Source organism: Macaca thibetana, chromosome 20 (assembly GCF_024542745.1).
Source record: "Macaca thibetana thibetana isolate TM-01 chromosome 20, ASM2454274v1, whole genome shotgun sequence".
Taxonomy (NCBI): Eukaryota; Metazoa; Chordata; class Mammalia; order Primates; family Cercopithecidae; genus Macaca; species Macaca thibetana.
In genome coordinates, this window is record NC_065597.1 from 63,395,666 (window position 1) to 63,422,686 (window position 27,021).

A 27,021-nucleotide genomic window follows, 5' to 3' on the forward strand; every position below is an offset into this window, starting at 1 on the left:
TACTCTTTTTACTACTTAACTTTTTAGCATGGGGATGCCAAGGTCTGTCATGAATCCAAAAATTTTGATACTTCCCAACTGTTAAAAGCAAAAATATTACCATTAGTATATCCTATTGTACAATATGAAAAAAAGTTTAAGAAAAAAATAAATTTAAAAAAAAAACAAAATTTAATTTTTTAAGTCAGATCCAGAACTGCCACTTCTCAGTGTAGGATGTTGGGAGAGTTACATCGTTTCTGAGTCTCAGCTTTGTCTTCTGCAAAATGGGCATCAAAATAGTAATTACTCTGAGGCCACATGAGGATTAAATGAATTACTAACATTCAAGAGGGAAGCCAAATTTTTGGCTGATAACAATTAACAAATATTAGCTATTAATACCAGCAGTTATTCATTTGTACTGGTTAATTGGGCATCTTTATTATTCACAATGAGAATGATACACTGATGTTGCTCTCCAAAAATTTATCTGCAGTGACAATAGTCACCTACCATTTACTACCTGACACTCACAGGGTCAAACTGAACCTGTCCTAAGAAACGGGACCACTGTCTGGTTCCTGGTTGCCCACTGAGCCCCTCTTGCAAGGCTAGCCTTGGAGTAGGCTGGGACCCTTGGTGTTGGGCAGGGACAAGGGAGAGGCTGGCCCACCTTCAAGACCTACCCCACTCACACGGGGAGACAGGTCAGGGCCAGGCCTCCATCCCCACACCCCATTGTCCTTTCTCAGAGGAGGCAGATTAGATGTTGCCAAGTCTCTAATGTGCAACACAGGTGGCAGGGCCACTGCAGGGATGCTGGAACCTTGGCTGGGGGAAATGGGTAACACAAGGGGCTCCCTCTCCCATACCTGTTCCTGCAATTCTCTAGAGCTGGTATAGCTTGAAGAAAATGGGCTTTGAAATTAAACCTGAGTCTGAATCCAGGCTCTATTACATACACACTCACAGAATTACTGGAGCCTTCTCTGAACCTCAGTAAACCTGCAAAATGGAGATGATATTACCTCCCTGAAAGGGTTCTTAGTATACAACAGGTCCTTCCTAAGTATGTTTCCCCTTAAGGAAACTCCTAACTATCTAATTAAAGAAATCCACAAAAACATGTACAAAGTCTTGGAGTGTCAGAAATTAGGGAAGCAAACTCAGTCAGGGACTACACTATTAGGCTTTCAATATGGTGGGGGGTGGCGGATGGGGATTACATTTGCACACTGGCCCCACTGAAACAGATGGGGTCCAGTGTGAACTGGCTCCTCAAATAGTGCTTTCCTACACCAACATTTATGAGCCTCCTGATGGAAACACACACCACCACCTGTGACACCACTGTGGCAAAAAAACCAAACCTGAAGCTCGTCAAGCCTCCAGAGTGAATGACCAATTTAAAGGAAAGGTAAGGGACAGAGGAATATGACAAACATCACCATAGGATTACAATTAGCAAAATCCTACCTGGGAAAACCTACAGTTCAAGGATCCAAGTATCTTCCACAATAACGACAAAAAAGACAAGGGAAAAAAAAGAGACATAGCAATGGAATCTACAAATTAAAAGAGCCTGAAGAGGGGCACCAACCAACTGCACTATATGAACTTTATCAGGATCCTGATCAACACAAAGACATGGAAAACTCTTTTGAGCTAACTGGAGAATATTGAACACTGACTGGGTATTTCATAATATCATGAAATTACTGTTAAAAATAGGCGTGAGGCCAGGTGCAGTGGCTCACACCTGTGATCCCAGCACTTTGGGAGGCAAAGGTGTGCAGATCACTTGAGGTCAGGAGTTCGAGACCAGCCTGACCAAAATGGTGAAACCCTGTCTCTAACAAAAATACAAAAATTAGCCAGGCGTGATGGCGGGCACCTGTAATCCCAGCTACTCGGGAGGCTAAGGCATGAGAATTGCTTGAACCTGGGAGGCAGAGGTTGCATTGAGCTGAGGTCGCGCCACTGCACTCCAGCCTGGGCAATAGAGCACGATTCAGTCTCAAAAAAATAAATAAAATAAAAAAAGGTGTGATGATGGTATTGTGAATATATTTTAGCAGTAAATATTGGGTATTTATGAATGAAAGTGTAAGATGGCTTGGATATACATCCAAATAATCTGAGTTGAGAAGTAATGAGCAGAGTATGAGCAAAGCGAGAATGACCTTGAGTTGATTATTACTGAGGCTGAGTGACAGGGACATGGGTTTTTGTTACATAATTCCCTGTGCTTTTACATATGTTTTAAATTTTCTACTTTTATTTAAAGTGAAAGATTAAGTCATAGGCTAGAAGGGGATATGTAAAATACATGTAACTGCAAAGGAGATACAAAAACAGTGAGAAAGCAAGAAAGTCAAATACTGTGCAGTAGAAAAATGGACAAAGGCTGTGAGAAGTCAGATGTGCAACCCAGAATGGGGAACAGGCAAATGAAAAGATGGGCAACCTCATCTGTGGTCAGGGAAACACAAGTTAAAGCCATCTCATGCAAAAAGGCATTGGTAGGTACGAGTGGGAAAACACAAACCGTCTTCCTTCTGCTGTCACTCCGCAACCATCAACAAAGACGACTTCTTGGGACGAAATGTGTGGGGGTTTCTCCCTACCACCAAACAATCAGTTCTGCAGCGGATACCAGCTGGGCGTCCTCTGATTCAATTCTGACACATCTACCCAGAGGTAGCATCGGATCCCACAGGGTGAGGCTCAGTCCCACAAGACCGCTCCTCACTTCTGATGTCAACCACAAGCCCCAGGTTGTTTGACTTGTGCTTCTGACTCACTAGCGATAAAATGCGGATCTCACCATCCCCTTCTTGGGTTCCATTAATTTGCTAGAGCAGCTCACAGAACTCAGAGAAACACAGTTTCTGGTTTATTATAAAGGATATTACGAAGCATACAGTGAAGACATGCATAGGCCAAGGTATGGGAAGCGGTGTGGAGCTTCCATGCTCTCCCCGTGTATCAACCTCCAGTAACCTCCACCTGTTTAGCTACCTGGAAGCTCCCTGAATCTCGTCTTCCTGGGCCTTTTATGGAGACATCACTGGATAATCAAGATTAGCGATGTGATTGGATAAAAAGGGTAGGGTCTAAGACTAACAGACTGAGTGGGGAGACCCTGCAGCGCCTGTCTGTCCAGATCCTTCCTGGCTTCTCTGTGCAGTACTCTTTCCTCCCGGGGGTGGCGCTGGACCCCTTCTGAAATGGGGGTCTTGCGACCTACAAACAGACAATGTGGGTCAATTCCTTTACGGAAAGCAGGGGAAGAGTAGAGTCCTGCCTTGGGTAGGAAAAGGAAGAGGTGAAAAGAGGGCAGGAGAAGGTCAGAGAGATTCTGTCTTCTGAGGCCTAAAGTGCCTCCAACCTTACAACAAGGGCGGTGGGAGTTATGGGCCAGAACAGCAGATGAAAACACAAATATATAAAATATCACAGCAGGGATGTAACAGTGTCAGCAGGAACTTTTGCACACAAACAGAGGGATAATAAATAGGTTCTTTTACTTTATAAAATGGTGAATCTCAGTAAAGGTTAAGATGCCATACACTAAAACTCTGCAATTTCATACTTAGGTACTGACCTTAAAGAAAGGTTTGTGTAATGGACCCAGGAAGTGATAACAGATGGCTGCTAATATCACAAAAAGGTAGCAAACATATGCATCTCCCGACAGAAAGCACCGCCCAACAACAGAGTCATATCATCAGCAAAATTAAACCTGAATCCAAGCCTGTAATAGAAGGAAATACAGGAAATGAAGCAGCATATCGAATCGCACGACAGAGATACCAGCAGCAAAACTGAGGTGGTGTAAACCTCTGTAAGGCAAATCCAGTGTCTTCAGTAAACAAATTACGAGAGAGAAGGGGAGAGAGAGAGATGAGAGAAGACTCTGCTGAAGAAAAGAAACCTAAGACAGTAGTGGATTCGTAGGCAAACAAAGTAGAATGGTCGCCAAGGGCTGGGGGAGTCGGGAGCAGGGACTGAGTGTTTAACGGGGACAGTTTCAGTCGGGGAAGATGGAACAGTTCTGGAGAGGGGTGGTAGCGATGGCCTCACACTGTGTGAACATACTTAATGCCACTCAACTGTACACTTAATGATGGTGAAAATGGTAAAAGTTATGTTAGGTATATTTTACCCTAATTCTTAAAATTTAAAGGAAAAGCAACATAGACACATATTAACCAATCACAATGCATGGATCTCACGTGGATCCTGAATCAAAAAAGCTATTCAAAGGTATGAGGCAATTGGAAATTTGAACACTGACTGTGATGACATAAAGGGATTACTGGTAATGGGGGTGATAAGGATATTGTATTTATTTTTTTCGTATTTTTAGAGATAAACACAAAGATGTCTGTACATGAAATAATACCCAGAATTTGATTGAAATGATATAGAAGGAGGAAACGGACATAGATAACCTGAAACACAATTGGCCATGACAGATAACTGTCCACCCTGACAAAGGAGATACAAGTGTGCATGACACAGCCTGCCTAAATGTGGGCATTTTACATAATAAAGAAGTTGTAAAATGAGGAAGCTATTATATGTCTGCACAAAAGGACAAGTGTTAGATGCTCACAGCGTTGTGGTTCGTAATAGCAAAATAGTGGAGACATCCTAAATGTTTACAAAGACACAACTGAACCAAAAATATTGTGGTATTTCATTCAACAGAGAACTACAGAGCCAAGCAAGCAAGTGATCTAGATCAGCGGATCTCAACCAGGGGTGATTCTACCAGGTTCTGAAATCCGGAGGACATGTGACGATATCTGGAGACATCTGTGGTTGTCAAAACCTGGCGAGGTGAAGCCACTGGCCTCTAATAGGTGGAACCCAGGGATGCTGCTAAACATCCCATAATGCTCAGAACAACCCCCACAATAAAGAATTACATGATCCAAAATATCAGCAGTGCTGTGGTTGAAAAGCCTTGTACCTGATGTATGTGGATTACTCCTCAAACCACAATATTGAATTAAAAACAAATAAGCAAAGAAAAGTGGCAAACAGATACATACAAAAGTAATGTCATGGAGGTAAAAGTTAAGAACACAAAACCAAGAGTGTTTACTGCTCATGGAAATTTATCCATGCAGGGAAGTATGGAAACATGGGTGGCGGAACTATATGCCAATTTTAACTATAGATGACTAGAAAGAGAAGCATGAAATGTTGCTTCAACAGAACTTGTAACATTTTACTTATTCTACCCCATCCCCATAAAAAATAAATAGCAAATGTGGCAGAGGTGAATGTGGGCAAATCTGGCCGGTGGATACATGGTTGCTTGCTCTGTTAGTCTCTATGCTTTTCTCCCGGGCTGTGGGCAGCAGAAGCTGGACGGACACAAAGGGTTGGGGGAACACTCACCGGTCCCCGGAGATCGATGAGCTCCTGCCTCATCTGGGACACGAGGGCTTCCTTGGCCACCAGGGCCCTGTGCAGGCGCTCGTTGAACTCAATCAGCTCACCATGCATCTCTGCCACCTGGAACACAAGCACCGAAAGGTGGGACTTAGAGGCGGACATTCCCCAGGGACCGATCCCGCCTTCTCTGGACTCTCCTTCCTGACACCTGTCAGCGAAACATCCGTAGGCTGTTGGGGCTGGAGTCAATGACACCGCTTACCTGTGAACCATGCAATCCACCTGTAAGCTCAATGTGTTTTGACCTGCTTCACACTGACGCTTCAGAGTCAACAGTGTGAAGTTATGGTCCAAATAAGATAGTATCAGATCATGTTTGGACCTTGGGCTTTTTTTTCTCTTTTTTTTTTCTTTTTCTTTTAAGTAAGGTCTTGCTCTGTCACCCAGGCTGGAGTACAGTGACACGATCTCAGCTCACTGCAACCTCTGCCTCCCAGGTTCATGCAGTTCTCCTGCCTCAGCATCCCAAGAGCTGGGATTACAGGCATGTACCACCACGCCCTGTATTTTTAGTAGAGACAGGGTTTCACCATGTTGGCCAGGCTGGTCTTGAACTCCTGACCTCAAGTGATCCACCCGCCTCGGCCTCCCAAAGTGCTGGGATTACAGGCGTGAGCCACCGCACCCAGCCTGATTCTTAATAAATGAATGCTGTTCTATCTAGTAAAGGCTTTCTTCCGCAGCTGACTTATACTTGTCAAGAATTTTGCTAACGGCACGAGAATAACTGACCATTTGGTTTATCAGGTCCTTGGCTCAGAAAATCAAGAAAACAGAACCAGAGCTTTATCAAGGATAGTGACAACAATGGTGACAGATGAAATCACAGCAGTGCAGCTACCCTGAAGTCACTGTTTGTTCCCTGTCAGGCTAAATCCTCCCAGAGCGCTCTTTGCAGCTTCATCACACTGTCTCTCTGAGGTGGATGTTATTATTCCCACCTTACAAAAAAAGAAACGGTGTCTCAGGAATATAGTGAGCTCGCCCAAGGCCAAACATCTAACAAGAAACTGACGCCGGAGCCCTGGCTATACACTGCGGTCCTACCAATCCACTCTGCCCACAAGCAACCCATCTGGGCCTGCTGTGAGCTGCTAAATTTTTCCAAATTGAGTTATTCGATATTCTCAGCTGATCCCCAATAAATAACACTGGAGGTGGCTATAGACAGTCTATAGTTAAGGTACAGACTATTTAACTATAATTTACTTAAGCATTTTAGAGAAATGTGAGACGTAATCCTGCTATATTCTCCAAGAACCCTGAAGGAAGAATCTTGCAAGCATGTTTTAAGAGAAATCCCCAGAATGCCAGGTCAGGCAGATCCTTACCTAGGCCCTTAGCTCCCTGCCCTTCCCAGGAGATCACCCCTCCAATGCCCCAGGCCTCACCTATGCACTAACTACACTGTATGCAGTATAAAAACAATACCAGGCCATTTGCAAGAAGTACTTTACATGAGCTATACAAGACACTGTCAGAATAAAGGAGGGACACAGGGAAAAGCTTTGTGAAAAAACAGGGGTCACTAATGTGTGTCTTATCTCAGGAGGAATAAAAGGGAGCCCTCCTTTTTTGTTGTTGTTGTTGTATGAAGGGTAAGTCACAGAAGAAAATCCACCAAGATATGAATGATAGCCAAAGGGGTATGTGGCGTATGTTTCCTTCTCATTCTTTCTACTTTTCCTTATTTGAGCTCCCATTCATCAGTGAGAGAAGCCACGTAGACCCTTTATAAAGAATTAAAATTCTTCATCTGAAATACAAGGGAGCCATTGTGCAATCAACATGAAATATATCAGGCTTCCATTAACTTGCTCTGTGAGTTCCCCTCCAAAGGTACCCCCTTCTGTCCCTGAGGTACAGAGGCTTTCAAACCAGTGTGAAATAGTAAGTGAAAATAACACAAAAGATACTGCAAGAACCATGCAATTAACAAAGGCAGAATAAGTCACTGAACCTTTCTGACAGATTTTTTCTTTGTACAGATGTAAAATTAATATTCCTTTGTTGCCTTATTCCTTTTGGATAAGAAAAGCTTGAGTCGATCGTCTTTTGGCCTTTAACAAACAAATACAGTATTGCTGATAATACCTGTGTGCCCCACACACACAGAAATCATATAAACCCTCCACGAGCTTCCTCCGGGCTGTGAATCCATTCACCACGCAGCAAGCTGGAAATCCACAGCTGCTGATATTACTGCTAAATACCTGCCAATGTGCCCCCACAAAATGTGAGCCTTAAATAAATGCCACTGCCATTTTCAAAGCAAAGCAGGGTTTTATGTTTTGTTTCTGTTTTGTTTTGCAGTGGGAGCCAGAGTGTTACTGCAATTTTCCATAAATGCAGAAAACATCGAAACGTCCCAGCTCCAAGTGGTGTTTACCATAAGCTGTCAAAACCCTGGTTCTCTTTTGCAGCCAGAAGAGCAGAACTTGACCACATCAGGCAAATCTTTCATTTCACTGGGGAATGAAAAGGAAAAATCCGATGCAATTTAAGAGACAAAAGTTGATAAAAATAATTTCCAGAAACCATTAAAACTACAATGTTCATTGTTACTAAGCTAAGCTCTGAAACTCTGAGTTTTTATATTACATATCCCTACCTGCAGCCATTGGTATAAACAGCTTTCATCTTACGTAAACCATACTGAGCTTACTGTTCCTCAAATAACTATTTCCAAACTCCAGTATAACTAGAAATAAATTCAGGACTCAGAAAGAGCCTCAGAAGAGAGAATGTGAAATCACAAATAGTTCCTGTTATCACAAAAATAAAAGTAGGTTGCACAACCACTGCCTCTTGAAATTTTTATTAGGCTCTGAGGGCACTTATGGGTTCTCATCTGACCTTCTTATTTTTCAACAGCCACAGAAAATAGGACAGAGAGAGAACAGGTGCCCTCCAATCCATTCTCCTCCAAGCAGGCACAATGATCTCCCCAAAGTAACATCTAATATTGTCATCTGCTGTTTAATACTTTCATTGCTTCTACAGCTCTAAGAGTAAAATCCAAACTCCTTCAAGATGCAGCCCCAGCCTTTCTCTCCAATCCCCTTTCTCCGTCTGTGGGTCTCACTAACTCACTCAGCCCTCACAGGCCTTCTCTGCTCCATAAACCTGCTGAGTTCTAGGAGGTCACCCTGCAGACAAGGAAGAGAAAGGTATGACCAGTGGAGGAAACTACAGGTGCAAATGCTGGCACCAGAGGCTGGCAGGGAGGAGGCGGAGAGAGGTGGTGCAGGCGTCAGGCCTTGGTGCAAGATGGGCCCGGGCTAGATCAGTTACTGACTGTGTGTGTGTTCTGGTGCGAGCCTGTGGCTGTGCGTCTGTGAAATGGGCATTAAAATCCACACCCATTTTACCAGGCCACTGTGAGGATGGCAGGAGATGCCGCACTTAGCAGGCTTGGCAGCACATCTGGGGCAGGATAAGTTCCCAGTAGATGAGAGCTGGTTTTATGTCATGGGTGATCATGACAGGGGACATGCAGGAAGTGGCAGACAAGCAGTTCTCCAGGGGCCAGGTGGAGAAAGACCATGACGTGCCACACAGAGGAGCTAGAAATGCTGTGGGGAGCACTCAGTGTGCCCTGAAGCAAGAGCACCACAGAGCTGCTAACCATCTTCCAGGCACGGTGCTGGGATCTTAGGGAGGAGGAAGGAGAGCCACACAGTTTACATCCTTTGACATTTGGTAAATTATGAAAGAGTGACTCGGAAAGAAGACAGTGTATCAGGGAAGGCCCACCCCTCCAAGAGTTAACATTCAGGAATCACTTTTCTAATGAGCCTTGGCACATGCCAGGCAGCCTCCCAAGCCATATCCAATGCCTATATCCCCACCAGGCACTTGTGTCCTGACATCACCAGTTTGAGAGTCTGATGTGCTTCCTTCTACTCTTAGTTGTATTTCATGAAAATTAATCAATCTGCAGGTAGCTAAGGAGGAGATGCCATTTGACAACACTATCACAGTGACAAATCAAAAGCAAATGCCAGGTGGAGATACACTGACCAGGGCTGACACAGCCCCAAACCCAGCCCAGCACGGGACAGAGGACCAGGAATGAAGCCTTCATTCTCCAAGAGGCCCAAGGACACCATCTGGCCAGTAGAAGTTGTGGTTCTGAACTTGTGCTTGGAAAGTGCACAACTTATCAGTTAATGAGATGCAAAGACTTTGCGTCACCATCTGGGTTTCATCTTTTGGGCTGGAGAGAAGGTAGAAGATTCAAGAAGTTTAGGTAACTTGCCTATTTGGCACTGTATATCAAATTTTTTAAATCACTCACCTTTGATTTGACAAATCATGGCTGGGCAGAAATCTTGCCTCTCTACTTGCAAGTGAGCTCAAAATACAAGCTTAGCTCCAAATGGCTAGGATCCACCTAAATGCCCATCAAAGGGGACTGGTTAAGTATCTCAGGATTCCACTACTCCCCTGCCCGCTGTTCCCTTGGCAGACAGCACTAATCAATCACTGCGCCCGTTCCTCAAGAAGATACCTAGGCAGTCATAACTGATCAATCAGTGTGTTGACCAGCAAGATGATGCCTATTTGGTAACCCTGGTCTAAAAGATGGGGGAAAGCATCACCAAGAAGGTGACATTTGAGTTGGGCTTTGGAAAATGATGCCTTCGGGGCTTTAGTAGATGGAGCAATTCCTTCCAGCTGGAGTATCAGGAAACATGATCTCCAGTAACAATGTTGCTGTGAAAAAACTTTTAAGTCTATGAAAATACCTGGAATTATCATAATTACCTGCCAAATCATGAAAGGATTATAAGTTTTTCAAAAAGGCCTCTGGCATTTCGTTTCATATCGGAACGTTCCCTCCATCTAATCACATTCAAGTAAATCATGCTTCACCCTCCTCCGGCTAACAAATTAGATGCTTCTTGATTAATTCGATCAAGACACTCCCCAAATTTCAATAGCAACTGAGGCTCTTTGGGTCACATACTCAAAACTCTCCAAGATTATTCACTTCGATGCCTTAGAATCTGTAAGTTTTATAAAACAACCCGTTTTCCGGCCCTGTTTACTCTGGTTGTGGGAAGGGGCCTGAAGCCTGTTTCTATGATGATGGCATTGCACCTGTCTAGTTAAAAAGTGAACCTAGACAGCGTCCACTTTGCATTCACATGCTCCAGAGCACCAACTAAGTGTTAGGCCTTTTACAGGCATTAGGTGCACCAGCTCATATAATTCCTGCAACCCCCTGCAGGGCAGGCATGCTTTCCTTACCAATGAGGCGCAGAGAGGTTGGCTCGTAAGCCTCAAATATCAGGGCAAGGAAATGACAGAGTGGGGATTGGAACCCACACCTTAATGGCCCTACTATCTGTGCTCTTTGCACTCCATCTTGGATATGGTAGGAAGCTAATCTCTTTGGTGGTTAAGAACAATTGGTTTGTACCGCAGAGTAGAGGGAAGTGACATGGTTTGGACCCGTGGCTCCCAATCCAAGCTGATCACTGGTCACTGGAAGGGCTTCTGAAAAATGCGGGTTTCTAGGTCTTGGCCCCTGAAATTCTGATTCAGTAGACTGAGGGGAAGGACCTCAAAGAATACTTTTTAAAGCCCGTGTTGACTGTAATGATCAGTCAGAACTGACAGCCACTGGTAAACACAAAGGGAGCATTTCACAGACTCAGCTTTGAACAGCAGTTGGGCCATTCCCTACTTATAGAAAACTGTTTCCCTGTTCCTCATTTGTAAAATGGGGATGTCGCAGAAGCTCCTCCACTTGTCAGCTCTCCACCTCTGAACTCTCGCTGATGCGAACAAAGCTACAAGCCAGAAGAAAACGGCATGAACCCCGCCTGCCCACAACAGGATGGGGGCGGTACAGTCATCCCTCGCTATCTGTGGGGGATTGGTCCCAGGACTCCACACGGATACCAAAATCCACGGACACTTACGTCCCTTCTATAAAATGGTGTAGTATCTACAATAGAACCTACACACCTCCCTCCTCCTGTATACTCTAGATCTTCTCCAAATTACTTACAGTCCCTGATATGATGTAAGTGCTATGTAAACAATTGTTATACCGTATTGTTTAGGGAATAAAGACAAGGAAAAAAGTCTGTACACGTTCAGTACAGATGCATTCTCCCCGCCTGGCATTTTTACTCCTCCACTGGTTGAATCACAGATGCAGAGTCACAGATACAGAGGGCCAATTGTAACTGTCACATGCAGCGTTGCTACCTCAGTAATGACATGGCAAGTGCCACACACACACAGCAAGTGAGTCTACAACAGGGACATGCACAGGGTGGCCCACAAACTGGTGTGGGTGTGCCACCTGTTTTCTACCAGTATGAGACCAGAGGAGGAAAGGAACTGGAAGCAAGCGTTTAGAAATGTTTCAAACAATTTCATATTGCTGTCAACACAGGAGCTTCAGGGCTTTTCTAGATTGTTTTTTGGTAATTTATAAAAATATCAGTCTGCAATGAATTAAAAGCTTTTTTAAAAAGAAAATTGGTTCTTATAGTTTGAGAAGCATTGACCTCTAAGTGCTGTGTTTGAAGCAATCTCTTGCATTAATAATTATGAAAAACAAGGATAAAAAATAATGAAAAAAAGCCAAACTACAGCCATGTTTGGATAAAATTCAAGAGAGCTGAAAAGAAAAATGGGATAAAACCAATGCTAACAACACCCGTCATTCTTTTAGCTGCATATACAAGTTAAGTATCCCTTATCCAAAATGCGTGGGACCAGAAGTATTTTGGATTTTGAAATTTTTGGACTTTGGAGTATTTCATTATACTTACAGGTTAAGCATCCCAAATCTGAAATGTGAAATCCAAAATGCTCCAATGAGCATTTCCTTTGAGCATTATGTCAGCGCTCAAAACATTTCAAATTCCGGAACATCTTGAATTTATAGTTTTTGGATTTGGGATGCTCAACCTCTACATTGTCTTATAGTGTCCATTCAGCCTTGAAAACTAAGAAAACTAGAAATTTTAATTGAAATAATGGGTGTCCTGACCAACATGGAGAAACCCCATCTCTACTAAAAATACAAAAAATTAGCTAGGCATGATGGCACATGCCTGTAATCCCAGCTACTCAGAAGGCTGAGGCAGAAGAGTCGCTTGAACCTGGGAGGCGGAGGTGGCGGTGAGCCGAGATCGCACCACTGCACTCCAGCCTGGGCAAGAAGAACGAAACTCTATTTCAAAAAAAAAAGAAAGAAAGAAAGAAAGAAAAAGAAAAGAAATAATAGGTGTCCAGATCTAGCACCAGACACAGAGTCACAGGAAATCCTCACACAATTCCAGTAGCCATTGACCTCTTTGACCTTGGCACTATGGGTCCAGGCAGTGACAGTGAGATCTGAATCCCAGTTATTAGGGCTCCAAAGCCCATGCTCTTCTTATCACATGGCCTTTCAGGCCACAAATAAATAACCCACGAAGAGAAACACTGCGCCCGTTTGAGAGTGGAGGAAACGTGGGCTTGGTGGGGCAAGTGGCCTGTCTAAAGCCATCCAGTTCCTTTTATTCCCTAACAGAGCCACGACTACACACCAAGCTTCCTGCTTTTAATTCAGCACTCTCTGCTCCTCTACTGGGAGGCCACAAGACTTTTAAACAAGCTGAGCAACGGGGAAGTGTTCTGTAAAATGAGGGTGCTGTCTTCCCGGAGGGGCGATGGTGACAGTGGCGGGGGGCGGGGAGGGCAGACTCAGGGGCACTCCCTGCGCACCAGGAATGTTCCATGTCCTCTGCAAGCAGTACTCACCTGAACCCTACAACTCCTCTGGGAGGTAAGTTGTGTGACTGTCCCTAATTTTGTAGCTAAGAAAACTGAGGCACAGAAAGGGTGTGCAACTTGCCCAAGGCCACACAGGAAGTATGCAGCAGAAGCGGGATTTGGATTCCCAAGCCTGTGTTCTTGGCCACACTCCTCTCTCCTCCCTCTCAGCATACGCCACCACTGTGATGCTGAGCTGGCATCTCAAGGTATCAGTGAAAAGCAGAGGACCTGGAAGGGTGCTGAGCCACGGACGGAGGGCTGGGGGCATCTCGAAGGTAAGGGACACTGTCACGCACACACGTACATACACACAGAGCCGGGGAAAGGAGCCGTCAACCCCATAGCGAATGACTGCCATTAGCAGGCAGAGGGGAAAAACCACGTAGGCTCTGGCTGCTCCCACATCCCCCTCAGGGGGACCTAGCAGTAAGGGAAGGGGCACCGAGAGTAAGAACCTCGGCCAATCCAACGCCAAAGGAGACTCCCAGAGAAGAGTCTAGGAGCTCCCCAGCAGCTAGGGTAAGCCTTCTCCAAGATGGTTTTTGCTTCAGGTGAAGGCAACACAGAGAATTGCTTCAAACGAAAATCCCAATGTGAAGACAATCCAGGCGACTGGCAGACATGACTTCCAAATGTTCCATGTCAAGGAGAAAAAACAAGGCCCCTGGAGGTCAAATCCAGGGGCCTTGTCTACTCACTGCTGGGTGACCTTGTATAAAGAATCACACGTCTCAGGCTGGGCGCGGTGGCTCAAGCCTGTAATCCCAGCACTTTGGGAGGCCGAAGCAGGCAGATCACAAGGTCAGGAAATCAAGACCATCCTGGCCAACATGGTGAAACACCGTCTATACTAAAAAAATACAAAAAAATGAGCTGGGCCTGGTGGCGCAGGCCTGTTGTTCCAGCTACTCGGGAAGCTGAGGCAGGAGAATCGTTTGAACCTGGGAGGCGGAGGTTGGAGTGAGCCGAGATCATGCCACTGCACTCCAGCCTGGCAACATAGCAAGATTCTGTCTCAAGAAAAAAAAAGAATTACACGTCTTTGATTCCTGGTATCCTATTTTTTAAATTTTGTTTTCCAGAGACGGAGTCTTATTCTGTGGCCCAGGCTGGAGTGCTGTGGTACAATCACGGCTCACTGCAGCCTCGACCTCCTGGGTTCAAGCGATCCTCCTGTCTCAGCCTGCTGAGTAGCTGGGACTACAGGCATGTGCCACCATGCTCAGCTAATTTTTTTTTTTTCTTTTGTAAAGACAGGATATGGCTATGTCTCTCAGGCTGGTTTTGAATTCCTGGACACAAGCGAGCCTCCTGCCTCTGCCTCCCAAAGGGCTATGATTACAGGCATGACCCACTGCACCTAGCTCTAATTCCTGGTATCTTATTTGTCAAACGAGGATACTGTCACCTATTGTACAAGTTTCTCATGAGGTACAAAGGGATGAAAGAGTTCGGGCAGTCACCAGCACCTGCTATGATGAGGACACGATGTAACAGAATGAGCACCTGTTATGGGTCTGACAGCGCTCTGTGTTTTACACATTAGCACACATTACAAGCCTGGGAGGTGGAGATTTACTCCCATTTTATAGATGAGGAAAACTGAGGCTCAGAAGGGTGATTTGACTGTCCCAAGTCATGCAGTCTGGAAGGGAAGGAGGTGGTCAGTCTGGCTCCAGAGCTCATGGTCCTGCGTCTACCATCTTTGGAGTCTCTCTTGTTTCTTTCTTCATTCCAATCCACCTTTTGCTTTGGTTCAGGTGTGTGGAGGGCTGGCCCCAGGAAGTTATTTGGGCTCGCCCTGATGAGCCAGGTGCTCTGGAATCTTGGGACTCATCCTCCTCAATGCCACACCATAAAGCTACCATGCAATAGATTCAGCTGAGACCTGTGGGGCAGATCATCCTGAAGTGCCACCGGGCCAGTGCTGTGCAGGCTCTGTCTGCAGAGCCACTAAGTAGAGGCTTGTAAGTAACCCTGGTGATAACTTCACATTTCAAACGCTCCCTTGATTGCCTCTGCAACAAGCCCCTCCGCGCTCAGAACACTGAGATGGGGAGAGGTAATTCTTACACACATCAGGATGGGATTACACTTTAAAGAGGGAAAACACCTATCACTAACAACAGATCAATTAGTAAGGGGACGCCTCTGAAAAGCAGAGGTTTAGGTAACTGTCATAGCTCGGCCACAGAGCTGCCGGGCCTCAGTCCCCAATGTTGGTCATCACTTCTCCCGACACGTGGCCTTTTGGAGAATACACAGGCAAGCCAGGGAGGGAGGCTTCACAAAGCAGCAGCAGCTGCTACCAGCCTGGAGACACTGATGCTCTCCTGCCCCACACCAACAGCCCTCCAAAAGCCAAGGCAGAATCCACAGAAATGACCATGTTACAATAGCAGCCGTCACCTTCCTGGTGGCTGTTTGAGACAAATGAGCAACGACAGGGGAAAGAAAGCAAGAACAAAACCCTGAGCCCCAGCCCTCTGCTGAAAGGTGTGTTCCTCTGAGAACAAGCAAGAGGCACTGATGCAGCTGTGAGGGTCTTTAAGCGGGTTCTCTGATTCACACCTGTCCTGTGAGAGCAGTATGGAAGGGGGTGGGGCAGAGCCAGGCCGTTTTGGATTAAAACCCACCATTCCTTACTTCCTAGATGTGGCTTTGGGCAATGTACCTTCACCTCTCTGGGCCTCAGTTTCTCATCCATAAAATTACATTAACAACAACGCAAAATTCACAGGGCTTTTGTGAGGTTTAAATAACAAAAGAAAGAAGTGCTTAACTCAGGGTTTGGCATATATGAAGTACTCCATAAATGTTAATTACCATGATTATCCATCAAAGAGGCACCAGCAGAAGCGTCCAGTGCCACTGGTCCTGTAGAATCTACATCCTTCATGTCTCCAAGGTCTGTCCCCGCTCCTCCATCCTTGTTGCCAAACCTAGGTTCAGAAGCCCCCTCCCACCTAGACAAACACCACCGCCTCCCTGCTGCCCCCGCCACCAGCTGATGCTCAAATGATCTTTCTAAAGGATCACACCCCTTTACTGCTTAAAACCCTTCAATAACAATTACAAACTAGACTGCATGATGTCTGCAATTTGCTTCAAAATAATACTGGGAATGGCGGGGGTGGGGGAGTGGGATTGGCTTGGGTTGGTGGCTGCTGAAGTTGACGGGACTATGTGCTGGGCACACAGAGGTGCATTCTACTGTTCTGTCCACATTCACATTTGTCTACAATCCAAACTTTAAAAAAAAGTTCTTCAATAGCTTTCCACTGATTTTCTTGGCATGGCATAAAAGCAACTGGTGGGAGAGGAGGTGGGAGGAGAGGGGAGAAAACATTTCAAGAGAAGGACCCATATGGATGGAATGAGAATACGGCTGCACCCCCACCTTCCCACCATGCACACATCCTAAAATTCTATCCACCCTTCACAACGTCACTCAAATCTCAGTTGATCTCCTTGCCCAATGCCTTCAATCCATTCATCCACCTCTTCCATAGGTCATCCTCCGGTATGAGTGGCAACAATAGTTACTGTTTTCTGAGCACTTACTACATGTCAAGTACATCATGTTTGACATAAAGGCTCTTTCATGCAATAAAAGGGAGCGCCCTGACCGGCCACAGCCCCATGAGACCTGAGTTCAGGGAGTGGAGCACAGCTAGATACAGCTCCCACGGGTCCCCCCAGAGCCATAAGCTGTTGTGCAGTGTACAACCAGCACAACTGCACACAGAAGCCTTAGACATCATACTAGGTGCTGGTGTTGTTCCTATTTTATATGGGAGGAAACTGAGGCCCACAGGGACTAGAACACTTGCCCATGGTCTCATGGAGATGGCTGCAGTAGCTAACGTCCAGACCCATGTTCTATGTTTTACATGAGGCTCCCCCAGAAGAAGGTGTAGCATGCACTTCTGCAGATGGTAATGCTTCCTGGGCAGTTCACAGCTCTAGCACAGGGCACAGGATCTTACCCAACTCCACGTGTGTTACCCGGGATCACTGCCAAAGCCACTGACAACAGCAGACACTTGCAGGGCTTATTTCTGCTGCATCGATTACGGGAGGGTCAACGGAAAAGGGGGAAGAGGCTTCTTTCTGTAAACATAGCATATGAGGTGGTTTACTTGGTGCCACACAATGGGTATAATTATAGTTCCATCACAAGCACAAAACACAGAGCTCAGCTAGGCCTGTGAAAATGGGGCCAGAATTACTTTAAAAGGCTCTGCTGGCCTCTCCTTTCAAAAGCACGGTGGTTACAGGCTGGCTCGCAGAGGGCGGCTATTGATTTCCCAGGACCTGGGAGTTAGAAGGCAGCGCAGCGTTGGCCTCCTCTCCTCCCCAGTGCAGAAGGCCTTCTCCAGCCCACCAGGCAGGCAGCCCAGGAGGAGAAAGAGGAAGAGGAGGATCCAGTGAGGCCACTGTCATCAAGAGCAAACATTTACTGAGCATGTATTGGACGCCAGACCCAATAATAAGCCCCATCCTTGTGTTAACTTATCCATACGAGACCCGTCCATGGCTCCTCAAGAAACTTATCGTCGATATCTGAAAATTCTCAGATTCATTCGTTCATTCATTCCACGAACATCTATTGAGCATCTACCACATCTATCATTTGCCAAGCCCTGTTTTAAACACTGTGGATACAGCAGCAAACAAGAGAGACTCTTGCCCTGGTGGTTTCTATATTCTAGCTAGTGGTTCCACCTACAGATTGAGCAAACAGAGGCTCACGGAGGTTCAGTCCCAGGCAAAGCTAACACTAAAGGCCATGGGATTGGAACCAGAGTCCTTTCTTACACCACCATGCTGGACAATCTCTCTCTGCTCTGCGGTTATTTTATAAACCCTCTCCCTTTGTGAGGTCGTATTAGTTCTGTTCTCATGCTACTGATAAAGACATACCCAAGACTGGGTAATTTATAAAGAAAAAGAAGTTTAATGGACTCACAGTTCCACCTGACTGGGGAGGCCTCACAATCTGGCAGAAGGTGAAAGGCACGTCTTATATGGTGGCAGACAAGAGAGGGAATGAGAGCCAAGAGAAAGAGGAAACCTCTCATAAAACCATCAGATCTCATGAGACTCACTACCACAAGAACAGTAGAGGGGAACCACCTCCATGATTCAGTTATCTCCCACCGGGCCCCTCCCACAACATGTGGGAATGATGGGAGCTACAATTCAAGATGAGATTTGGGTGGGGACCTAGCCAAACCATATCAGAGGTCAAATGCACCTCCCTGCACAGGCCTAGAAGCACCAATTCATTTGCTTATTCAGTCATTCATTCATGTTTCTTCATTCATTCAACAAACATTTATTGACCAACTGTGTACCAGGTACTGAACTGAGCTCTGGGCATCAGTGTGGCAAGGACCCTGCCCCTGTGCTCACAGAGCTCCCTATCTCCTGGGGATCTAGGTGGCCAATAGTTCTCAGACAAAGTGGCCAGTGGCACAGCAGGAAGACTGAGGTCCCTGGAAACATGAAGGGGAGGCAGCTACCTGCCCTGGGGCTTGTGATACTAAGCTGAGGCTGGAGGCAGGCAGAGGTCAGCCGGCAGGAGAACAGGTTAACATCCAAGCCCCGTCATGCATCTGCTCCCATTTCCTCGGCTATAAAGTGGAGCTCCATCATGTTGAGCAGGATTTTAAACGTGGTGAAGATGTGACTTCAGAGCAGCCAGCCCGGCACAGGGCCTGGGGCAGCTTCTTCTTATCCCGGAGAATTGGCTGCTGGACCCAGGAAGTTACTTAGTACCATGAGGCTAACACTAGCACACCAATTCAGAAACTTTTCTGGAAAATATTTCACCCTGAAGTGCTGCTTTTCCATTTATTTTGCAAGGTGCTGGAAGGCACAGGCTTTCACATAAAGATGTAAATTCTGAAATTGTGTGGCTCTTTGTCGTGTTCTAACGTCTTGAGAAAGCAGTGGAGGCTGGTGTGTGTTTTTAATCATATTCCTTTCGAAGTCACACACAGAGACCTCCTGAATATTTCAACCATGGGCTCAATAAATTATGTCCAAGTTTCAAGAGAAAGTAAATGAAAGAACATTAAATTTTATGAGCATCAAAATGTTGTTTTCCTTTGAGTCTCTTTCTCATACCCAACAGCACTCCCGTAAAGTGCCAAGAGCCTCGTTCAGGTAACGGCTGGCTTGCTCCGCCCAGGAAGACGTACGCAGCTATTCATTCCTGCCAAGTAGTAATTCGTGAACACCAACACCTGGACAGAGGGAAGACTGTGCTCAAATGTGAATGAACAGTGTGGGGTAGTGGTCTGGGGAATGATCTTGGAGCTGGATGGCCAGGATTCTGTCCCAGTCTGCCAGTAACTTGCTGGGTGACCTTGGGTAAGTCATTCAACCTCTCTGGGCCCCAGTTTCTACATCTGAAAAATGGTGGCCATAGGAGCTCTTACATGACAGCGTTGTTATGAGGACTAAATGAGCCAATACACAACTCAAGCTTCGTAAAAGACACGAGGTTCTGATTCTTACAGCTTTGATTGACACACAGAACTGGGCACATCCCTACTACTTCCTTAAGCCCCACGGACATTACAATGGAAAGATGAGATGGTATAGTTTAAAACAACAACATGGAATGTAAAGGGCTTGAATCTGGGACCACACTTCACTGGCTGTGTCCTATGAACAGGGGCAGCCATTGTTTCTATACAGCTCTGAACACCCCTAAGCCTCATGGTTTCACCAGCAACATGGAGACTGTAACCTCTTCTCTCCAAGGGACACTGAAGATACGACTGAGATCTTGCATGTTAAAATGCCAAGCATACACTCTTGCCCTCAGCAGGCATGCAGCAGACATCTGTGACTTTTCTTTCCTTGCAGAGGGTAACAGGCAGTAAAACTTTTTCTCTGGGTGACTCATATCCCCATGACATACTCTGTGAAGATAACTGCAAAAGTATCACAGTGCTTCCCTGCCTGGGCCACCCCCAACAGAGTGGCTCATCAAATGCGATCTTCTTCTGTTTTCTATTCAGCAGTCAGCATTACAAGACCACATCTACCTCCCAGAATCTGGGAGAGGTAAAACAGTTCACGTTCTCAGCAGCACCTATGAAGCTGGGGTCTCAAGCCTAAATTTCTTTACTCCCTGGCACAAAGCACTGTGCTGGAAATGACCTGGCGGCTATGGAGTCACCAGCCCAGAGCTTCTCTAATCCCTACAACGGGAATGTCATGGAGACAACAAGCGGGTCCTTGTGGCGGAGATACTGGTGCTCACCATGCACCCTACCTGCTCCCCAAACTTCCCAGCCCCCTCTGCACAACAGGGCACAAGCTTTTGACTCAGAGCCACTGAGCTCCAGGTGGAAGTGACAAATGTGCTGGTGTGCAACCCTGCACCATCCCTCCCCTGCCACACTAAGTGAGATAGCCATGATGTGGCTACAAGATGGGAGCCTCTGTCCACCTAGATTTCTGAGTCACTGTGTAGAGCAGAACGGTCCCACTGTTGCCCTTGGGCAACCTATGTTGGACATATATGAACAGGAAATAAGCTTTTTATTTTGTTAAAGACCGAGACTGACGATCATTTGTTACTGTGGCAGAACCAACCCTATTCTGACACGTGTCAACGTGACGACCCTATATCTTTCCAGCTTTCTCACAATAGGCCTGAAAGTCTGAGGAAAGGCACAGAGACCAAAGATATTCGTTAAAGGCAGCTTTGCAACAGCCATAGGAAGTAGGTATCATGATATCCTTTTTCCCGAGAAGAAACTGGACTCAGACACATTAAATCATTTGTTCAAGGTCATACAGATCACAAGTGGTGAAGTCAGAATTTGAACCCAGGTCTATCCATCACAAGGCTTGTATTCTGTCTACTATATGGGCCCAGGAAGTACTTTCTAATGAATTTGTCTGTGAAAGCACCAAATACAATTCGAATCTCTCCTTGGGCTCCAATCATAATAGTAACCACAGGTTGGATGCATTCCACAGGCCAGACATTCTTCTGGGTCCTTTATCAATATTCCTGCACTGTAATCATCATGTCCCTTCAAGGCATCAGGCCCATTCTACAGGTAAGGAAACAGGGGCTTAGAAGAGACTGTAGGATGAGTTCTCATAACCTGATGGTGAAGTAAATAAAGGAAAGATGCTAATGGTGACAGACAAAGGATATGGGTCCCTTTAGTGGATGGAAGGCAAAGACTCCACATAAACGGCTATAAAGTGGGACACCAAGGAACACTCTCCACTGGAGGATCTCAGGCCTTCAAGAACCCACAAAGATGCTTCAACGCGCAAGATACCACATGTTCAGGGTGACCTAATCAGACTCTTAGAGATGTTTGCTGTGAGGGTTGTGAAAGAGAGACGGAGGAGATCATCCCTTCCGGTCCCTCCCAACTGTTCTCGCAGTCCTAGCCTCTTGTCTACCTGGCCACCAGGTGCAAGTTACTGGTAATAACCTCACACTGACCCCAAGTGGTCACTCTGCTCCAGATGACTCACAGACCAGCGTTTCCAGAACTCCAAAGACAAATGTGTTTTATGCAAAACCATGCTCTTCCCATTCTGCCTCCCACATCCATCCATTCATCCATCCATCCCTCCATCCATCTACCTTTACTATTACATGCCAAGCACTGTCTAGACACTGGGGATACAACAGGGAACAAACAGATAAAAGCTCCTTCCTCCTTTGAGCTTACATCCTTGAGCCCAAGGTTAGGAATGACCATTGACTGAGGGACATTGTCTTTATGCCCCATTACAGAGAAGAGGACTTCAAACAAAATGTCAGGCTTCATTCGAAATTCTCCTTCCTTTGCAGAGTCTGATTCTACATCTGAGAAATTAACCGGGATTTCTACAGCTAGATTCCATTCTAGTTAGTTTCTCCAGGGAAGAAGAGGAGGATGATGGAGAAGAAGAAGATGATGATGATGATGGTGATGAAGACGAAGATGAAAAAGAAAACAATTTTTGGCTAAGAATCTAAATGTGATCATTACATCCTGGATTTAAATCGAAAAAGTGATCTTCTCCAATTCCTCATTTGATGCTAAAAGACCCTTTTTCAGTGGCCCTCATGGTGAATCTCTCTCTTTTTCTCTCTGTCCAAGACGAATCCCCTCTTTTTCAGCTAATGGAATCCTGCTTTTTCTTAAGAAACCACATCTCTTCCCAGTGGTCTGGGGAAGCTGACCAAAGGCCCCCACTGACTGGTGGGCATATGCCCTGACCCTGCAATCAGTGTATTTCATCCTGTGGCCACAGTGACTGGTTCAGGGATGGCAGAAGACTCAAGTCAGGCCGATAAGAGTCAATGCCAAGAATCTTGTTAGAGCTACTGGGAGAAAAACTCTCTCTTCATGACCAGAATTGCTAAGCTCATAGGACATAAGCCTGGAGCTGCTAGGATCCATCACATATAGAGGGAGCCTTCCTAAGAATGAAGACCACAGAAAAGAAAACAGAGAGCAACAGCAGGAAGAGAACATCCACATTCGCTCATCTGACCTCTGGATGCAACCCTGCCAAAGGTTACACCAATTCCTGGATGTCCTGTTTTCATCCATCAAAAAGTTTCATTTTTTATTAAGCCCAGTTTGATTTTTCTGTCATTTGGATTAGAATCCTGACTCACAAAGCCACCAAGTAACTGCCCAGTTTCTGCTTGAACACCTCCACTCACAAGAAACTCACTACCTCTCCTTTTTTTTTTTTTTTTTTTTTGAGACAGAGTCTCACTGTGTTGCCCAGGCTGGAGTGCCATGGCATGATCTCAGGTTACCACAACCTCTGCCTCCCAGGTTCAAGAGATTCTCCTGCCTCAGCCACATAAGTAGTTGGGATTACAGGCATGTGCCACCAAGCCTGGCTAATTTTTTTTGTATTTTTAGTAGACACGGGGTTTCGCCATGTTGGCCAGGCTGGTCTCGAACTCCTGACCTCAGGTGATCCACCTGCCTCAGTCTCTCAAAATGCTGAGATTACAGGTGTGAGCCACCATGGCCAGCCACCACTCATCATGAAACAGTGACGATAGTGCATGTCTCTTTCCACTGAATTCAAAGTTGTCTGTGTGTAGTCCTAGGATAGTCCATGACAGTCACAGGTAGAACAAGTTCAACCTCTCCCTCCATTTGACACTCCTTATCTGGGGGACTCTTAAGCTGTAGGGCAGCATCATGCATCCTCTATCTGGAAACAATGTTATGCTTTTGGGCCATATGTTGTTAAACATGTTTCTTTCGACATCTTTCCATCAATATTCCACAAGTGCCTCCCACGTGGAAGGTGGGCCTGGGGGTGGGGATGGGGTAGGGGGCTGCACAGAGAGATTCCATAGAGTCTCATCTCCCAGGCCCCTGCCATCCAGGAAGGCAACAGGTCAAGGATGATGTCCCTTATCAAGCCAGCCATTTCTGATTTGCCCACAGGGATATGGTACGGGCTGTGGGTTCTGGGAGACATGGCGTGAATGCTACTGTGTGACTTCACACAAATTACACGGCCTTTCTGAGACTCAGTTTTCTCATCTGCAAGTGGAAATTTTAATGATACAGGTTTCCTGAAGCTGTGAGGAGAATGTGACACCCCCATGGGGTCCTGTGCACAACACCTGATGCGCAATGAGAACCTAAGAGGGGATGAGCTTCTTTGTTCCTGGGAATACCTCCCAGTGGGCAGGCAGCCAAGGAAGGCAGTTCCTCTGCTGGCCCGGTCCCCGAGGAGCTTCGTTATTTACCCCCAGGGTTCTGAACATCCCCAGGGTTCTGAACAGAGTGTACTTCCCTTCCTCGCTCAACCCCAGGGCTCATGAGTTACCTCCACACTGCTTAAGAAAGTCCACTGGACTCCAACACTTTCCTTTTCAAAGAAAACAAAAGCCGTGCCTTCGGCAAACTGCAGAGGCAATGTCTGGCCTAAACAATTGAACAGCCTCCCACCTCCCTAATGACTCAGCCCCAGAGAACACTGATGACACATTAGATAGAAATCTACTTCTGCTAAGAAAATAAGTCAAACACCGATTCCAGGATGCACTGAATAGCTCCAAACGCAGGTGCTTCATCGGCTCCTCTGGCAGCCACTGCGAAGAGAACCTGGATTCAGCCCAAGGACTGCAGCACTTTCAAGGTGAAGCGGCCGTGAGAGGGCCATGGAAGTGTCACGACCGTTCCTCGGCCACAGAAACTTCCACTTGCAACCTGTTTGCTTCTTTGGAGCTTTTATACCCAGGTCCTAAAGAGGACTATCCCAGACTTGAGATGATGAGGGAAGATGTGACAGTGGCAGCAAAATCAAAATCTCAGGGTTTCTCCACGAAGTCACTGTTCTCATTTGGCTAGGGAAACCACCCCATCACCATCACTGAACGATAATCCTTCCCTTAGTCAATAAAATCTGGGGCAAATGGGTTACATGTTTGCAAGTATTCTTCTTCAAAGTGAGATTTGTGACCAGGCGCAGTGGCTCACACCTGTAATCCTAGCACTTTGGCAGGCCGAGGTGAGCAGATTGCTTGAACCCAGGTGTTCGGGACCAGCCTGGATGACATGGGGAAACCTCGTTTCTACAGAAAATATAAAAATTAGCCGGGACATGATGGTACGTGCCTGTAGTCTCAGCTACTGGGGAAGCTGAGGTGGGATGATCACTTGAGCCCAGGATGTCAACACTGCAGTGACCTGAGATCACACCACTGCACTCCAGCCTGGGGGACAAAGCAAGACCCTGTCTCAAACAAAAACAACAACAAAACACCCATCACATGGCGTACCTTAAATCCACATAATTTCCAGTTACCATTTATACCTCAATAAAGCTGAGAAAAGTAAAAAAAAAATTAAAAGATCTACCTCCAGCAATCCTGGACTCAGTGTGACATGAAAGGAACTTCTGGAGGGAAAACAAACCTACTTTTGCCTCCCAGCCCCATCACCTGCCAGCTGGGTGACCTTCAGAAGGTGACATGCTTTATGCAAACTCACTTTCTTGTCTGTAAAGGAGTTTACCACTACCTGCTGCCCACGATGGTTCAGACCAAACTGAGAAAACATCTCCCAGGCCTGGCCAGCTTTGGTGCCCAATGATGCCCAGTCTCTCTGCCTTCCAAGGCTTTTGTGGTGTCTGTTTTTTGCTTGTTTGTTTTTGAGACAGGGTCTTGTCTTGTTGCCCAAGCTGGAGGGCAGTGGCACCACCATAGCTCATTGCAGCCACAACTTCCTGGGCTCAAGTGATCTTCCCATATCAGCCTTCTGAGTAGCTGGGATTACAGGCATGCACCACCGTACCCAGCTAATTTTGGTATTTTTAGTACAGACGGGGTTTCACCATGTTGGCCAGGCTGGTCTCCAACTCCTGGACTCAAGTGATCCTCCTGCTTTGGCCTCCCAAAGGGCTGGGATTACAAGCATGAGCCACTGTACTCAGCCAACAGAGTTCTCTCATACCTTGATTTTCCATCTCTAAAATGGAAGGACAGGTGACTTGTCACTTGCCAACCCTTCAGAATACACAATGAAGTGCAAATGTCACCACTCTGAAAGCAAACCCTGAGTAAAGAGAAAACACAGTACTCCAATTTCTTTTCTCTGAGGGGATAAATTTCAAGTATGGGCATGACAACAACACAGACCATCCAGCGAAACGTGCCAACATGTCCAGGCCAATCTGAACAACACAGTGGCAGACACAGGGCACTGGGGACAGAGTTCCACGTCACCTGCTCCAAGATTTGCTGTTAAATTCTTGCCAAGAACTGCTCCACCATCAAATTTACTTATGGCTCCTGTGTCAACGCACGATGCTGAGCAGAGTCTGTTCTGAATACCTTGGCTTTAACTGTGTTACAGTGAGCTCCGAACCAAAACTTTCTCCTACAAGCTGGAAGACCCACAATATTAAGTCATGCCCACCTCCTGTTAGCTACTCTGAGAATCACCACTGTCTCTGGGTCTAATTTATTTAAAATGTAAATATTGTATTTCTCTATGTCCCAAAATACCAATGGGTTCTTCTTGTTTGATTTAGTAAGGGTTTCATAAAGACGCCAAGTGCTGGGCTGTTGTCACAAACACAGACCCAGACAGACTGTCTTCCTGGATGTGCTTTGACCCACAGGAAGCAGGAGAGGGTAGCAGTGGAGGTCGGGTCCAACTGCCTGGGTTCAAATCCTGATCCTGCCAGCAACGAGTCACATGAGCTTGAGCATGTGGTGATCCTGGCTGGGCCTTGGCGTCTTCATTAGTAAATGGGAGGGAGAACTATGGTACCCATTTTACTGAGTTATTGTGAAAAATTCACTGAAATAATCTGGGGAAAGCACTTAACACACTGTCTAGCACACAAGGAAATGCAAAGAGCATTGACTGCTCTCATCATGACCACCAGCTTCCCCCAAACCCCCAACCCTGATACGGTCTCGCTCTGTCACCCAGTCTGGAGTGCAGTAGCTCCATCATAGCTCATCGCAGCCTCAAAAACCTAGCTCAAGAGATCCTCCCACCTCAGCCTCCTGAGTAGCTACGAATACAGGCACGTGCCACCAAGCCCAGCTAGTTTTCTTAATGTTTTGTAGTGATGAGCAGCGGGGAATCTCCCTATGTTGCCCAGGCTGGTCTTGAACTCTTGACCTGAAGAGATCCTTCCATCTTAGTCTCTCAAAGTGCTGGGATTACAGGTGTGAGCCATTTCATCTGGCCTCATAATCATCATTAAACATCACTGACTTGAGCTTTTTTTGCTTGATGAAATGAA

General features: G+C 46.1%; 1 protein-coding gene across 4 annotated transcripts in view; it reads right to left on the reverse strand.

The window, feature by feature from the left end:
- Positions 1–27,021, reverse strand: part of SNX29 (sorting nexin 29) — a 586,208-nt gene that overhangs the window by 209,482 nt on the left and 349,705 nt on the right. For all 4 annotated transcript variants that reach the window (XM_050774079.1, XM_050774080.1, XM_050774082.1 and 1 more), the window contains one exon: positions 5,398–5,514. In XM_050774079.1, the coding sequence (XP_050630036.1) occupies positions 5,398–5,514 (117 nt within the window). The remainder of the gene's footprint in view (positions 1–5,397; positions 5,515–27,021) is intronic.